This window comes from Dromiciops gliroides, chromosome 1, assembly GCF_019393635.1.
Source record: "Dromiciops gliroides isolate mDroGli1 chromosome 1, mDroGli1.pri, whole genome shotgun sequence".
NCBI lineage: Eukaryota > Metazoa > Chordata > Mammalia > Microbiotheria > Microbiotheriidae > Dromiciops > Dromiciops gliroides.
In genome coordinates, this window is record NC_057861.1 from 428,320,065 (window position 1) to 428,338,524 (window position 18,460).

Here is an 18,460-nt window from a genome sequence, read left to right on the forward strand (position 1 = left end):
TGGTGGAGGCTAAGAACTGAGAATCAAGGGAATGTCCATCAATTGAGGAATGATGGAAAAAACTGTGTTATATGATTGTAGTGGAATGGACTTGTGCTACAGGAAATGACAAACAGGATGATCCCCGAAAAACCTGGAAAGACTAATGAACATCGATGTATAGTGAAGTGAGCAGAGCTGAGAAGACATTGTGCGTAGTGACAGAAGTATTGTTCAATGAGCAATTGTGAATGACTTAACTCCTCTCAGCAGTGCAATGATCCAAGACAATCCCAAGGAACTAATGAGGAAGCTTACTATACACCCCTATAGAAAGAACTGATAAAAAGAACACTTGTAGATTGTACATATATAGCCTGATTGAGATCTTGTGGAGGGGGGGAGGAAAAGGAGGGAGGGAGGGAGAAAACTTTGGAACTCTAAATCTTATGAAAATGAATGTTGAAAAAAAAAATCAAAACTACAGTCTGACCTCAAGGAATGAACATTCTACTGGGGAAAACATGGCTACTACAAGAGAATTTTCAAGAAGAATGGCAACTCATGATATCAGGAAAGATTTCAAGAAAAAGGCTGTACTTTCAATAAGTCTTTTTTTTTTTTGCAGGGCAATGGGGGTTAAGTGACTTGCCCAGTGTCACACAGCTAGTAAGTGTCAAGTGTCTGAGGCCGGATTTGAATTCAGGTACTCCTGAATTCAGGGCCGGTGCTTTATCCACTGTGCCACCTAGCTGTCCCTCAATAAGTCTTGAGAAAATAAGATACTAAGGTTTCCAAGAAGAGGTGAGGAATGAGTACACTGCAGGCATGGGGAAAAGCCAGGGCATAGTGACAGAAGGCAGAGCTCAGAAAACAGCAAGAAAGCAAGTCTGTCTGGACTATGGAGTGGACAACAGGAAGTACTTTGTAATAAGGCTAGAAAAACAATCAAGGCCAGATTTTGAAATTCCAAACAGAAGTTTGTATTTTATCCTAAAAAGAAGATGGAGCGTCTAGAGTTTATTAAGGAGCAGAACTAATATGTCAGATCCACATTGTAGGAAAATCACTGTGTGGAGGGTGGAAGGGCTTAGAGAGGAGAAAACTGAGGCAGGATGACCAATTAGGAGGTTAATGCAAGAATCTAGGTGAGAAGTGAAGAGGGCCAGAACTAGGGTGATGGCTATGTGAGAGAGGCAAAAGTAACACATAAAAGAGCTTCTGCATACTGTGAAGGCAGAATCAAGAAGATGTGGCAATTAACTGAGCCCATGGGCTGAGGGAAAGTAAAGCATGAGGGGAAATAGTGGTGCCACCAAAAGAAACACTGACGTTGGAAAGCAAGTGGGTTTTAGGGCAAAGGTAAGTTCTGTTTCAGATTTGTTGAGTCAGAAACATCTACCAGAAATCTAGTTCAAAATATCCAATGGACAGTTGGTGAAATGGGACCAGAGTTCAGAATGGAAATGGGCAGGATTGATAAATCAAGGAGTAATTTACAAGAAGATAATTAAACCCAGAGAAGATGATAAGGTCACTAATTAAGAGTGTAGAGAAAATTAAAGAAAAGGATGCAGGACAAGGTTTTAGGTTTTTCTTAATTACCACAGGCAGGATTATAGTTATGTGATTGAACCATGTAAGCTAGCTATTACAATAACCATGTACCATAAGAGGTACTTTTGTCACCTATTTTTTATAGCTCTTCATGTACATCTTATCTCCTCTATTAGGATAGCAGCTATACAAGTAGTGTACATAAATTGTTTTTACAAAACTTAAAAGTGGCATATAAATGTTGGCTATAGGAAGAGACAGTCAGGTGGTATAGTGGTTAGCATGCCTGAAGTGAGCAAAACTCTTTTTCTTGAGTTCAAATCTGACCTCGGACACTTTTTAACTATGTGACCGTGAGCAAGTCACTTAACCTTATTTGCCTCAATTTCCTCATTTTTAAAATGAGCTGAAGAAGTAAATGGCAAACCACACTCAGTACCTTTGCCAAAAAGGAAAAAAAATCCAAATGGGGTCATGAAGAGTTAAACATGACTGAAAATGCATAAACACCAAAATTATTATTAACTTTAGAAAAAAATGTGATGTCATATATTGTTATGTCTCCCATAGCATCTAGTTGAAGAAGTCAAATAAATACTTGTGTTAAATGAATCATCAATTTTCACATATACAAGTATAGTGGAATTCATTGGAAAAATAGCATTAACTTTACTGGAATACATATTATTTACAACATAATGGAGATATGGGGCAATATATGAATTCAAAGCATCTGAGACTTACAAAGTCTAGTACAGAAATGTTTTTGGACTAAGCTGAGTATATATCTTGCTTCAGTCTTCTGATTTACCTGAAACAAATATTAAAAAGTTATAAATATATTTTTCCACACCCTTCTCATTTTCCATACCTATTCTTTAATTTAAAGGGAGCATAATTTTTGAAGAAAGAGTATAACAGAACTGAGTTTTTATTTTTTCTCAAGTTTAAAATATACATACACATAAATCTTAGAACCCTTAAAAATGTATAGATCACATCTTCAATTCTAAATGTAAATTTGAGTTTGAAGGTGCATACCAAACAGCAATCATGTAGTTCCTTTGACCTAATAACATTAAGAAAAGCATCCATATTTCCAACAAAACAGAATACTAGTCTAGATTCTGTGAGTTGTTCATGTATTAGCAACCATAAAATTAAATGAGAAACACTAATAACTAACAAGTTAAAGCTTAAAGAGCAGAATGATAATTTTTCTTAACTGCCCTAAGGAAAAATATCAATCAATTGCAACTGGACAATACATGTTAAATTCACAATTCTGGTCAAAAAAGTTATACTATGGGCTTCCCCATTTTCAGGGAATTAAAAGCAATAAGATTAAGCCTTGTCAAAGTTAACAAATCTTTATTTGGTAAAAGAGGGAAAAAAAATCTCAGAATCTTATACTGCCTCTGGGCTGGCATTATGAACATCAATTATCATTGCACTATAGATTGACAAGAATGTTTGTTAATGGAATGTTCTACTTAAAAGGATGCCTGATAACCTAGTTTGATGCACAAGGAGAATAAATAGAATAGTTTATGGCAAAACTTAGAGAGAAAAAATATATTAGAGCTTTTTATTAAGAGTCATGGTGTTCAAATCCAGCCTCAGACACTTAACACTTACTAGCTGTGTGACCCTGGGCAAGTCACTTAACCCCAATTGCCTCACTAAAAAACAAAAAACAAAAAGAGTCATGGGGAGGGGCAGCTAGGTGGTGCAGTGGATAGAGCACCAGCCCTGGATTCAGGAGGACCTGAGTTCAAATCCAGCCTCAGACACTTGACACTAGCTGTATGACCCTGGGCGAGTCACTTAACCCTCACTGCCCAGCAAAAAAACAAAAACAAAGGAGTCTAGGGAAGTTTTAATTTAAATTGTAATGCATTCTTAACTGAGCCTTTTGCAATCTCTTTTAACATTTCAGAATTATTTTCTCACTTTTATACTATTCCAAATGCCAAAGAAATACCAATTATTTTCTAGAAAAAGACAGTTTTCTGACTTTTAGTGACTAGAAGCCATTATAGTCAGGGGAATCATGGGAATTACTAGTGAAAATCATTATTATTCAATTTTTTTATTACCCCAAACAATAAGAAACTATTTTTAAATGTCAAAGAAAATAAACATTTATCATATGGCATTACTTAAAATCTAAATTTGGAGGAAGCAGAACCCATTTTTTAAAACCTAATGTTCTTTTCTTTCCTATTCACTATAAACCTGCTGAGTGACCTTCCAAAACAGAAGTTTTCTCAGAAAAATGCACAGAAGTAACTACCATTTTCTGAGACTAAAATCTTATATAGTATTAGGAGTGCTGTAATTTCTGGTTACATATGACAAGAGAAGCTAAAAAATATTAGTTACTAATAAGAAATCATTATAGTATACATTAGCTAATATTTATATTTTTGTATGACTGACCTTGATAACAGAAAATTTTTTAAATTTTTAGCTACTTACTGGCTCCTCCTTAACAACCAGGCACAAATCACCATCACTGCTCCTTGTCCCAAATCCATTCAATGAGGATCCAACCAAAAAGAGTCTGCTCTCTAAAAAAACAAAGACATGGAATTATAAAATATAGTTTAGTTATTGAATGGCATTAAAATTTGAAATATATACTTAATTAAGGATACATAAAAGAAAACATACGTGGAAATACCAGTTGAATTTCTCTCTGCAATTGTGATCGACAGAGTTCTTTCTTCTTCAAGTCACATGTTCGCTGCTGACATACTTGAAATAGGTTCAATACCTGCTGACTCAACTTTACACCCCCCCCAAAAAAAATACTTTATAAATTCTGTATTTTCAGAAATTAAAAAAACTCCTGTTCAAAAGTTTAACAAATCTATTACATTAGGTTATTATTTAACAAATCTGTCCATAAAATGTTTCCAGCTGCCTACTACCATCTTACTATTCTTAAAAAGTCTATTTCATGTTCTCAAAACCCCCCAAAAGGCATATCTCTATAACTTTTCTAAGTTTCACGGATAGAAGGGGCCCCTTTATAGGCTGTAATTCCTTCCTTAAATGAGAGAGAGAAAGGGGAAGGGAAAGGGTTGAGACAAGACTGCAAGTGTTTACATAAACTTGCTAGGAAGACGTGACAATTTCACCATCACATTGTCATTTTTTTCAGTATGTAATCGACATTCAAAAGCTCATAAATCAATTCAATTGAACACATATTTATTAAACACCTACAAAGTACTATGCTAGGTTCTGGGAATACAAATGTAAAAGGTACATAGTCCCTGTCTTTGAGGAACGTACATTCTCCTGTAGGGAAATATTTACACGCAAAAAGTAAATACAAAATACAAAGTAAATATAAAGTATTGGTGAGAGACAATATTAACAACTACAGAAATCAATGTAAGACTGAAGTGTACTCCAATTCTAGCACCTTATGAATCTATGCTAATCATACACAAATACACATCACTAACAAGAGCCAAGTGAGGATTCAAATCCTGCTTCCAAAGACCAAGAAGAAATTCTAAACATTCTGGATATATACTGAATTTATGTATATAGCCTGGTACAACGTGATCTCCACTTTGATATCCGCTCCAAGACAGTCACCTGCCACATTAACACTAACACCTCTTCTTAATCCAAATTTACTTGTAATATCCTTATATTATTATGTTAAATCTAGAAGCAGGACCTCTGATAAACATCTCTTAAAAAACTGGGGAAAGTTAGTGGAGATATTTTGAAAACACAACAGAACTATTCTCCTAACAGTTAAGATCTGTAGAGAACAATCAGTATTAAATTGATAAGGACCTCACTAGGATTCTGGTACAACAATGAAATATGGATTATTTGGAGAAAGGTTAGAGTGGTGAGAGGTGAATTGGTAGTTAAAGAAGATGAAGAAAATAGCCCAACACAAAAGACTAAAGCAAATATTACGATTTAGAAAGGAAGAATAAGGCTGAAGTGATTTAACAAGAGGCTTAAAGTATAGCAGGTTACATAAGATGTCAACTACTTGTTCATCATCTCTGCAGATATAGAAAGAAGTGGACTTCAATGGGAGCTTCAGTAATTTGAGATATGCATGAGGAAAAAAATGTCTTGACTATAATAATTTTTGAAATAATTTACATAGCCATAAATGGTGCATCTAGTTCTCATTCACCTTATTTAACACTATTTCCCATCACTACCCCTTTATGGTTTTGGGGGGGGGGGTTTGGGTGAGGCAATTGGGGTTAAGTGACTCACCCAGGGTCACACAGCTAGTAAGTGTCAAGTGTCTGAGGTTGGATTTGAATTCAGGTCCTCTTGAATCCAGAACCTGTGCTCAATCCACTGCGACACCTAGCTGCCCCCCCCCTTTATGTTTTAAACAAACTAGACTACTCTGTCTAGTTCCAAACTGTCAGTCAAAAAGCATTTCTTAAGCAATTACTACGATACACATTATACTAAGCCTTGTGCTTATAAAGAAAAGCAAATGAGATAGCCTTTAAACAACAAGATATATTCAAGTTACATATAGAATAGAAAGAAGGCATAATATTGAAGGAGAAGACTCTAGTAGCTGGGGCTGTGGGGGAAGTTTAGGAGAAAAGATTTCCTGTAGAAAGTGGGAGGGGGCAGCTAGGTGGCGCAGTGGATAAAGCACCAGCCCTGGATTCAGGAGGACCTGAGTTCAAATACGACATCAGGCACTTGACACTTACTAGCTGTGTGACCCTGGGCAAGTCACTTAACCCTCATTGCCCCAAAACAAAATTAAAATAAAATAAAATAAATTTGATTTGCTTTTAAAAGAAAGAAAGAAAGTGGGATATGATCTAATTCTTAAAGAAAGCAAGGGAAACCAAGAGGTGGAGATGAGAGGGCAGAGCATTCCAGAAGTGGGGAACAGCCCCTGCAAAGGGACAAACTGGAGATGGAATGTGCTATTCAAGAAACAGCTATTAGGAAGGGAAAAGGACCCCCATGTACAATGATATTTACAGCTGCTCTTTTTGTCATGGCAAAGAATTGGAAATTGAGGGCATGCCCATATCAAGTGGGGAATGGCTGAACAAGTTGTGGTATATGAATGTAATGGACTATTATTGTGCTGTAAGAAATGATAAGCAGGTGGATTTCAGAAAAACCTGGAAGGACTTACATGAACTGATGCTGAGTGAGATGAGCAGAACCAGGAGAACATTATACACAGTATCAACAACATTGTGTGATGATCAACTGTGATAGACTTGATTCTTCTCAGCAATACAATGATCCCAGACAGTGCCAAAAGACTTGTGATGGAAAATGTTCTCCACATCCAGAAAAAGAACTATCGAGTTTGAATGTGAATTGAAGCATACTATTTTCACTTTTGTTCTTGTTTTTTGTTGTTGTTGTTTCATTTTTCTTATGGTTTTTTCCTTTTGTCCTAATTCTTCTCTCACAACATGACTAATGTGGAAATATGTTTAACATGATTGTTAAATCATCAGATAGCTTGCTGGCTTGCAGGGGTGGGGGGGGGCGAGAAAAATTTGGGACTCAAAATCTTACAAAAATGAATGTTTCAGGGCAGCTAGGTGGTACAGTGAATAAAGCACCAGCTCTGGATTCAGAAGGACCTGAGTTCAAATCTGACCTCAGACACTTGACACTTACTAACTGTGTGACCTTGGGCAAGTCACTTAACCCTCATTTCCCCACCCCCCAAAAAAAAAACAACCCGTTGAAAACTATCTTTACATCTAATTGGGAAAAAAAAATACTATTAAAGAAAAGAAAAAAGCATTAGGGTAGTATAGCTGGATCACCGAGTGAAGTTATGGAAGCAAAGTGTACGATGATTGGAAAGGTATGAAGAGTTGGAAATGACAGAAAGTTTATTCTTTGATCTTTGAGGTAATAAGGAAGCACAGGAGCTCAATGAATAGTAATCAGGCCTGCTACTTTAGAAAAACCACCTTGGTAGATAGATAGGAGATAGACTGGAATAGAGAGAGATATGGGAAAAGAAGACCAGTTAGAAAGCTATGGAAAAAGTCCAGGTGAGAGGTGACTGTGACATATGAGATGCTGTGAAGTTAGAAATGACAAGACTCTATAACAGACTGGGTAACATGGGGTAAAGTAGAATGAGGAGTAGAAGACAACACAGCAGGCCTGAGTGACTAGAATGTGGTACTATGGAGGCTCATAAGAGAAGGGAAGAAAAATATAGTTTTGTTTTGGATATATTGAGTTTTTGATGCCGCAGGACATCCAGTTAGAGATGTCCAGAAGGCAGCTGGTAAGGTAAGCCTGGAGCCTAGCAGAGATATTAGGGCTGGAGAGACCTAGGCATCATCTGCACAGAGATGAAAACTGAACCCATGGTTGCTGATAGGACCATTAAATGAAATAGGATAGAGCACCCACCTCCCAAGATGGCTGTGAGGATCAAATGAGATAATGATAAAATAAAATAATCTAAAATAAATGAGATAATTTGTAAAGTACTTAGCATAGCGAATGGCTAAAAATAGGCACTATTTAAAATCTAACTATTATTATTGGTGGTGGCATTTTTATTGTTATTGTTAAAGGAGGAAGAGGGCCCAAGACAGAGCCTTAGGGGACATTCACAGTTAGTAGCTATGACATGAAGAATCAGCAAAGGAGACTGAAAAGAAAGGTTGACAGAAAAAAAACCAGGAGAGAGAAGGGTTACAAAAACCTATAGAGGGAAGACTATCCAAGAAGGAAGTGATCAACTGTATCAAACGTGACAGAAAAATGAAGAAGGATAAGAATTGAACTGTTTCATTGAACTCAATACTCCAACCTGTACTTGCACAAGCTGTCATCCATTTCTAGAATGGATTCTCTCTCAGATTCTATTCCTTCTTTAAGGCTCAACTCAATTTCCACCTCCTCCCTGAAACTTTCTTTGATTCACTTATTAGTGTTCTCACCTCTCTCAGTTTTCCATCTAATATAACTATTTGTATATTTGTTATATCTCTCTCCCTGAGTTAGTCCTTATGGACAGAGATAGTTCTGTTTTTGTACTTGTACTCCCAGCCCCCAATACAATGGCTTGAACATAGTATGTACTTACTTACTGCTGAATTAAATGGACCTTATCTAATCTTAGAAATTTAAGCTCATAACAGGAAGGGCCTACAGGGTTTCATCTGTCATCAGATTTTCAAACAGACATTATTTATTTATAAATATGTACTATTGCATTAATAATGACATTATTAAATTTACATAAAAATGGAAATTAAAGGATGAGATAAATCCTGAAATCAACAGAGAATCACTAGATTTAATTAGTAAAGAGTCACATGATCAGATCTATGCTCTAGGAAAATCATTTCAGTAGCTACATGGAAGATAGATTGGAGAAAGATGAGTCTGGAGGAAGGAAACCAATTAGGAGGCCAATGCAATAGTCCAAGTAAGAGTAAGAGGTGCTGAGAGCCTGAACTAGGGTGGAAACCCTGGGAGTAGAGCAACAGATTATGTTGTTATAGGTAAAAATGGCAAAACTCTTGGCAACTGATTGGATATGGGGTTAGGGGGAAAGTGAGGAGCCAAGTGTAACACCTAGGTTATAAACCTGGGTAACCACAAAGGATGGCAATGCTATGAACAGAAATAGGAAGTTTGTTTAGAGGTAAAGGAAATATAATAGAAATTCATCCATTCCTCCTAATTCCTGTACTTTTCAATCTTCATTACCAAAAAATGAAAAGTGGTGAGGGGCCTGGGGCCTTAATTACCAGTCAATTCACACAACACCCTCCCACCAACGCCCACACACTCCCTTCTCCACCTCAATAACCAGTCAATTCACACAACACACCACCATACACCCATATACCCCTATACGTACCTACACACACATACACACACGCACACATATACCCTCTCCACCTCCAGGCACAGAGCTTGTTCTTTGGTAATGAGAGGGAAAGGATGCAGGGTGTTATACACTGGGAGGAGAAAAGGGCAGGAAATGTTGCCTTTGTAGCTGCTGAGGGAGCTTGGATCTGGTTAGGTAATAACCTCCCTGAGAAGTCCACACCAGTCAAGCCACATAGGAAATCAGTAGTAGGAAGGATTAGAGTAGGAAAATGTTGAAGAGGGTGAGGTGAAGGTGAAAGTGTAGGAGACAAGCCAGTGAATGACCATAGATTAATAATAATGATAATAACAATAACAACTAGCATTTATAGCAGTTATTACATGCCAGACACTATGCTAAGCCCCTTAGCTAATGATAATCATTATCTCATTTCCTCCTCACGATAACCCTGGGGCATAGGTGCTATAATTATTCTCATTTTACAGATAAGAAAACTGAGGCAAACAGAGGTGAAGTGACTAGCCCATGATCTCACAGCAAGTGTCTACTGCTATAGGAAATGGGCAGGGGCAGAGGAAGTAAAATGTGACCCATTGTCCTATTCTCTAAATGACTGATCACACTCTCCCTGAAAGTCACACCTTGCCCCTAATTTTGGAGAACACTGTTTTGGACCATGAATGACTTAGAGCTGGCTAATAATCTCCTGCTAGCTGTGAAGGGCTCAAAGATAGAAGCTCAAGTTATTACAATCGTACATAAAATAAGAAAGAAGAAGCTCCAATGTAAGTCTTTACCTACAGAACAAGGTGCATGGTGTTTTAAGAGATCAATCAATCATTGAACAGTCATTTAATAAGCTGCTCACTATGTACCAGGCACTGTGCCAGGTATACAGAGGGGCAAGCTCACATTTCAATGTAGGAAGTAGCATATGCACTTCTGTTCTACATTGTAGTGATTTTGTAAATAAATTAAATAATATTTACAACATTTTCTCCTTTGAACTCCAGTTAAATCTCTTCATCTGCTTGCTATACATCTCCTTCTGAATAACACACGGGCATTGCAAACTCAACTTGCCCCAAAGAGAATTAAGTATCTTTCCCCCTAAACCTACCCCTCTTGCAAGTTTTCTTATTTCTGTTTAGAGCAGCACCATCCGGTGTTCTCAAAATTACCTGAGTTGTCCTTGACTCTTCCCTTTTCATCAGTCTCTACAGCCAATCAAGTATTGTCAGTTCTACCTCTGCAAGATCTCTCAAATCCATCTTCTTCCTGTCACTCACACAGCAACTATCTTCAAATTCAAGACTTCTTCATCACTTACTTGGACCACAGTAATAGCTTCCTAATGTCTGTCCTTGCTTCTAGACTCTCTTCTCTCCAATGCTTCTTCCACAAAGGTATCAAAATAATCTTCCTAAGGCACAGGTCTGATCATGTCACTTTTCTGCTCAACAACTTTTTGTTTAGTGGCTCTCCATTGCTACTAAAATAAACTATAATTAAGACTGAAATTTAAGGCCTTTGACCGTCTCTTTCCAATTTTCCAGCCAAATTTCATAATATTTTCCTACATTCCAGCCAAACTAGAATAGTAATTATGTTCTAACCTTAAGATGCCATCTCCCACCTCCATGCACTTACTGGGATGTACCCTATCTTTATCCTTGCTGCCCAGAATCTTGACCTTCCTTCAAGGATTCATTCAGGTACCACCTCCTCTAGGAAGATTTCCTCGATCCCCCACCAATTGTTAGTTTTTTCTCTATCTTCTATTTCCCTTGTCTTATATTTGCATATGCACAGATTGCATTCCCTTAGTAAAATAAAAGCTGAGTTAGGGCTGTTCCATTTTTGCCTTTGTATCTCCAGTGCCTGGTAGGTGCTTAATAAATAAATATTTGTTGAATTGAAATTAAATTGTTATCTTGGGATTCTAAAATTCTACCTCTTCTCATCTCCCTTTTCTATTTTAGCTACTATGAATAGGAATAATTCTCCCCTCCCAAAATGTTGGTGAAGGGAATTACTTGTAAGAAAGAGAAGCTTCTTCAGCAGCAAGCTGTTCATTTAGGAATCCTCATTGTTTCTGTGAGGCTTGATTCTTTGTCATCAAGTAAACACAGAAAACAGAATGTTAGCTGATAGGATAAGACTCAAACAGATGCATATGCTTGTGCCAGATGCAGAGAAATATTTCAAGAGACAGCTCAAAGTTCATATTTCTAGTAAATATATGATATGAATTCTAAAATGAACAAGCAGTGACAGTTACATGGGTGACACAGATTATACTTATCTACATGGGCATCAATGTTTTCCCAAAGGAAAAAATATTAATTGCTAATGGCTTAGGTAGATAAGGTTTTAGTTTCTAGTTTAAAAGCATTATTTTTATCTCTAAAAATTTCTCCATTCTTCCATGTACAAGAAGAATTATACAGAATGCCTTATCTTTTTTGGGCTCTCATCAAAGTCTAATTACCTTTTTTTCATTTACAATTAATTATGGGAGCAAGTAATTTTGCATTGCAGTTGAGTTACTTATGCCCAAAATGAGACAACACATTTGAAAAGCTATAGAAAATTTGGAAGATTAAAAACTGATTTTTCATCGAAGTATACACTGTCCAACTTCTAAATAACATCATAATCTATTCCCAAAGCCATTTTAAAATAAAATTAGCAATAAAGTTACTGTTAGAGCAAGTACATTTTATTGTAAGGAACAGTGAATATATTTTAAGGCTTTGACTTTTTTACATTCTTCTGGAAAATTTGTGAATATCTTGACAAGTGTAAAGCTGAAGGGAATAACTTTTACATGCTGTTCTCAGTACATATTCTCCATCTGTCAGCTGTGAGATGGTTTCCTGAATAAAAACTGTCTTGGGGGAAGGGGCAGGGAAAGAGGTATTTTTCAGAGGGGAATGCCAAACAAGATCTGAAACTATATGAAAAACAGTAGCAGTTTTCTGCAGAATGTTACCTGCTAGCTTTAAAGGTACAGATGTGAGCCATGCAAATTAGCACTGTTGTAGAAAGAGCACTGGATTGGAAGTTCAATTAGAGAGTTAGATTTGTTGCTCTCTAACATATTGCATCTTTAAGATTCTATGAGTCCAGCAAGGGGCCACAAATCCAAACTAGGAATAAGAGAAATTGGAATTCAAGAAACTGGTTTTCTCGTTAATTAAGAATTTCAATAAAAATTGGCATTTATTCCAGTTTTCTCACTGCTATCAGATTCAATGTACATATGGAAAATGCTGATAAAAATTTTCCAAGAAAATAAAACCTTTTCATAATTAACTTATTTCTTTCTCAAATAAGCAAACTACAAATTAACAGGCTAAGATAATATTCATGTCTGAAATTATGTGATACTCTATAGAAAATGATGGTTAATTTTTCTATGTTATCAAAATATAAGAAAATATTGCTTATTTAGACTATGTTGTACAAGCAGCTTTTGGTTGTTATCTCCTGATTGTCCTCCCTCCCCACTTCCTCTGCTTTTGCCCTCTTTAAATTCAATTCAAAAGTTACTTCTTCTATCAATCTGCCCCTTAAACCTCACACTGCACTTTGTGCTACAATTCTCTAATACATATATCATATATTATTATATATCATAACTCTTTATGGGTGTCTTAGAGCTCACAGCTAATAACCTCTTACTAATAAACTCTAAGTTCCATGAGAGAAGAGAATATCTACCTGATTTAAACTTATCAGTTTATTAACTGTGCCTAAAATAGTGCTCTACACACAGGTACTTACTAAATGTTTTATGCACTATGCATATATTTAAATAAATGAAATGTTATTTCTTTAAAATGTATAACTTGAACCATATCAACAATGATTTTCTCTTGAGGAGAATCTATTTTAATAAAAATAATCATTTATAATAATTGTACTGATTTTTAGTACTGTAAGCAGGCCCCTATAATCCCTAGTAACACCTATAAAACATTTGTTCATTTTAGTAGTTTGAAAAATCTTTCTACAATATTACTTTATTAATGCAAACCATTTCTTTATAGACTATGAAAAGGGGACTCTCAATGTAATTCCAGAATATTAAAAACTTCTTAATTAGGTTTTATTACATCAATGCAAATAACAGTATGATTAAGCTAAAAACAAAATCATCTTCTTTCACTAGAAGTATAATTTAACAAAGTGATAACAAGAATACAATTTTGTTCAAGAGACATATGACATGGAATGCAGTATCATTAAAGAATGTCCCTCATACTTCTAGAGTTATATTTTTATTGACCAGGAAAATCACATATTTACCTACAATCCAAGAAGAAGGAAAGAAAAACGATCACAATATAGTGATCTGAAAACACAAGAAAATGAAAGTCTATTGAATTAAGGAACTCCTGGGCCCAGAAATAAGAAGCAGAAAGAGTTCTGGCTGGATGGCAATTGGGAAACAGGGATTCAATGATTCCATGATTCCATGATTCCAAACTGATTACTAATGCAACAACCTTTATCTAACAGTATTTCCACATTTCCATTAAATGGTTATAAATACTGAAATACCACAATCTCAGAATTAAAAAGACAAATAAGCCAAAGAGTACTAGAGAGTACAGAAACATTATAGAAGATGTATGTGATCAGAAAACGATGTGGACTAGTCATGTAGAGAGAATGAGGATGGTACATTGGCATACTAGGTACATCTTCTATGAAGGATCTACAGTTCATAGATTTAAAGCTATAAGAGACCTAGGTAGAGGGTCATTTAGAACAACCCTCTCATTTTATAACTGAGGAAACTGAGACACAGGAAAGTTAAGTGATTTGTCCATGGTTTGATGGAGTTGCAATCTATTATGGTAGAGGCAGTACATCATTAATTCAGTGATATACTGAAATACATTTTATAATCAAGAAAAAAATTCCACAGATATCAGTGTATTGATCTAAGAAGTAAGCCTTTTAAGCTATTTTATACACAAAATGAATCCTAAAGGTGAAAAATAAATTATGTTCTGGTGAATGTCAGACATTAGAAAACAGATCCCATTGCCTGTTTCGATTCTCAGGCTATTATGCAAATTGACAGTAAAGGACAGAGCAAAGTCGGTAATATCCCATTCCCCACTCTCACTTCTTCAATGATAAATACTTTGATTCCTAATGTCTAGGATATAGGACAAATTTCTTCTGTGCTGGAAAGTTAAAGAAAAGGCACTGGTATATACCAATATCTAAATGACAACAACTATCTGTTCTTGGATTAGGGTGAATACAAAAAAATGCATGTCTACTTTGGGTGTATAATCTCAACTATTAGAAACATTATGCAAAAAAGAATAAAGAACTTCAAATGAATTTTACATTAAAAAATCCATTTAGAGTTATACCTACCTACAAATATATGTGGTTCACAATGACTTAAGATTTCTTGTGGTTCTGGACTACTAGAATACACATCTACTAGACTAAGCTTTAAAAGAGCACAAAGCACAAAACTAGCATGAGCAATGTGTCAACTTCCTTACTGCCATCAAAAAATTTTCCCTTTAAAAGGTGAGGAAAATGGAGAAGGAAGAACAAAAAACATCCTTTAGAACACCCCAAATTTGTCATTTCTAATTTGAGTCTTTCTTCTTTTTGTTGCTTTTTGGCCTATTTTTCCTGGCAAGCAAAGATGGAAGAGGATACGATTCCAAGAATCTCAATTAAGAAGTGGGGCAAGTTCAAAACTATATGAAAATGAAATGTAAGTCCACAACAAGCCACAGAATAAAGAAAGTTATATAATGAATTTTCTTCCTGATTTCCTAGTATTTTTAAAGTTTAACTGAATATGGAACATGTACATATGCTTCTAAATTTGGATACTTAAAAAAAAGATTCCTCCATGCTGATGGAGTTATTTTCCAAGAATACTAATTTAAATAGGTTTATTTCATCTAAAATGTTATTTGACAAGTAACACTTTTGATACATTCCATTTTCCTAACTCTAGTTTTGTCACTTAGTAACTTAGTACGAGTCACTTCTCCTTAATCACTGCTGGGATTCTTTAATAGTTACCAAAAAACAAAAAACAAAAAATCCTAAATCCTTTGATAAAAACAACTGTACCAAAAGTAGATGACTTGATAAATTATTACAAAAGCCACTTAAAAACAATTTAAACTTCTCTCACGTTTAAAAGATTCAAGTTCAATGAATGAAAAATGGACTAGGGAATTAATTACTTCAATTTCTAATCTGTGTTGTTTATGAACCTCAGAAAATTATAAGCTATGAAGGCTTTCAAAGTAGAATAGCTAACAAAAACTGTAAAACATATATTGCTATACGGTACATAAAGACTTCAAGATACATCAAAAATATATCTACTTGTCACAGAATAGCTGACTTTCTTGACATCGATGAAGATTTCTTCTAATCCATTAGTAACAATGTAATAGACATTTAAACACTTACTATATGTAAGGTATTTTGTTCAAAAAAGGTAATTAAATAAATTCCCAAGACAAAATTGAAATTTGTATCCACTTTACCTCATCTTTGGCCACTGGAAGTGTTATTTCTCTAGGTTCTGAAAAGGGTGCCTCTCGAAAGGGTGGTACAGATCTGACTAAATCTGGTACATAATACGAATGCAACAACGGTGGAGTAACTGATCCTGGTGCTGAATATCTTCTTTCATCTGGTAAAGGCACTGTTTGGTTTGCTACATTTGATTCGTGATGGGGTGAATGATACCTCGTTCGTTTAGCATCAAGGGGAACATTTTGTTCATTGCTTAATCTCCTGTAAAAAAAAAAACAAAAAAATTCTGATTAAGATTCACTATGTTGAAGCTTAAAGAATAAATTAAAAAACATAGAGACCCAACTGAAATGCTTTCTATACAACATTAGTTATATATGAAGTCAAATCCCAAATGAAAAATCTAAGAAATAAAATAAGTGTACACTTTCATTCACAATATAGAACACTATTCCATAGCTAAAGACAATGAGTGTTAATACTGATCATAAAGAAAATGACATAAAATATGGAGAAAAACAAAATCATCCATATGGGAATATAATGAAACTACAGGAGTTAATTAATGATAATCTTACAAAAGTGCCAGCCATGACCTTTTTTTTTGAAAATTTGATATATTCCCCAATCAAAACATATTTTCATAATAAAATTGGTACAATAAAATGTGTATCCATATACATATATCTATCTATAGATATAGATATAGATATTCATTCTCAGTGAAAAATCTGATAATCGTGGAACTTTGGCCAAAACCCAATTTCTCTGGACCTCAGCTGTAAAATTCAAGGCAGGGGGTGGGGAGGGGGGGTGGAGAGAAGAGGATGGACTAAGGTATAAGGCCCTTCCTTTCAACAAAAAAATTCTAAGTTTCTAAGCCAAGCCAGAGAATCACGTATAAAATACATAAGATACATTCTATATCCTACCCACTTGCCATTCTAAACCAGTATTTTAATCTAATCCTAACTCCAGACCTAGTGTTTTCTCTAGTACACCATAGTGCCTCCCTGGTCTAAAGCATTATGCCTCCTATATCTTTATTCAATTAACTTGTTTAGATGCATAAGTCACCAAAGCAAAATTTGGTCTCCATTCATTGACAAACACAGAAAATTACTAGAAATACCACAACCATAACTGGTCATTGTTAGTTTTCAGAATAATTACTTTTAAAAGTACTTACTGGGGGCAGCTAGGTGGCGCAGTAGATAAAGCACTGGCCCTGGATTCAGGAGTACCTGAGTTCAAATCCGGCCTCAGACACTTGACACTTACTACCTGTGTGACCCTGGGCAAGTCACTTAACCCCCATTGCCCCGCAAAAAAAAAAAAAAAAAAAAAGTACTTACTTCCTTCCTCGGAATACCGGAGAAGTTGATGTTTGTATTGGACTTCGATTTCCATAAGTTAATGACTGTGTTGGGATAGGTGAAAGGTTCCCACTTAAGAGAGTTCTTGGTAGACTATTTTAAAAAAAAAAAGAATGTTCATAGGATAATGGTTAATGGTATATTCTTTTTAAATAAAAAAATTCAGAGCAACAACAGACATTCCAAAGAAGAAACAAACCTTTTTATTTTAATAAATCTCAAAATTAGACAGGATGTCGGAGGTCATCTAATAAAACCAATAACTGAACAAGAATCTTCTCTACAACATACCCAACAGGTGGTCTTCCTAACTTTGCTAAAGCAAGTTCTCTAATGAGAAGTACCTCCTAAAGTAAACCATTCTACTTTTGGGTAGCTCTAATTATTATAAGTTTGTCCTTCATCCCCAAAAAGAGAAAAAGACCTGTTTGTACAAAAATATTAATAGCTGCTCTTAGCCACCAAGTTGTGGTGGCTAAGAATTAGAAATCAAGGGGGCAGCTAGGTAGTGCAGTGGATAAAGCACAGGCCCTGGATTCAGGAGGACCTGAGTTCAAATCCGGCCTCAGACACTTGACACCTACTAGCTGTCTGACCCTGAGCAAGTCACTTAACCCTCATTGCCCCACCAAAACAAACAAACCAAAAAGAAATCAAGGGAATGTCCATCAATTGGGGAATGGCTAAACAAACTGGTATATGATGGTGATGGAATATTATTGTGTTATAAGAAATGACAAGCAGGATGACTTCAGAAAGGCCTGGAAAGACAAGTATGAAATGATTTATCATGAAGTGAGCAGAACCAAGAGAACACTGTACACAGAGACAGCAATACTGTTTGATGAAGAACTGAATGATTTGACTAGTCTCAACAATACAATGATCCAAGACAATCCCAAAAGACTATTGATGAAACATACTATCTACCTCCAAAGACAGAATTGATATTGATGGAACAGACTGAAGTATGCTATTTTTCACTTTCATTTTTTTTCTTTTAATCAAGTTTCCTTGTACAAAATGACAAATATGGTAATGTTTCACATAATCATACATGTATAACCCATATATGATTGTTTGCCACCTCAGGGAGGGGTGAGGAAGGGAAAGAGGGATAAAAACTGGAACCCAAAACTATAAA

General features: G+C 35.5%; 1 protein-coding gene across 3 annotated transcripts in view; it reads right to left on the minus strand.

Moving 5' to 3' along the window:
- Window positions 1-18,460, minus strand: part of TENT2 (terminal nucleotidyltransferase 2) — a 71,602-nt gene that overhangs the window by 48,939 nt on the left and 4,203 nt on the right. For all 3 annotated transcript variants that reach the window (XM_043976560.1, XM_043976559.1, XM_043976558.1), the window contains exons 4-8: window positions 17,296-17,409; window positions 15,949-16,201; window positions 4,213-4,327; window positions 4,018-4,109; window positions 2,281-2,347 (exon numbers count right to left, since the gene is read on the minus strand). In XM_043976560.1, the coding sequence (XP_043832495.1) occupies window positions 2,281-2,347; window positions 4,018-4,109; window positions 4,213-4,327; window positions 15,949-16,201; window positions 17,296-17,409 (641 nt within the window). The remainder of the gene's footprint in view (window positions 1-2,280; window positions 2,348-4,017; window positions 4,110-4,212; window positions 4,328-15,948; window positions 16,202-17,295; window positions 17,410-18,460) is intronic.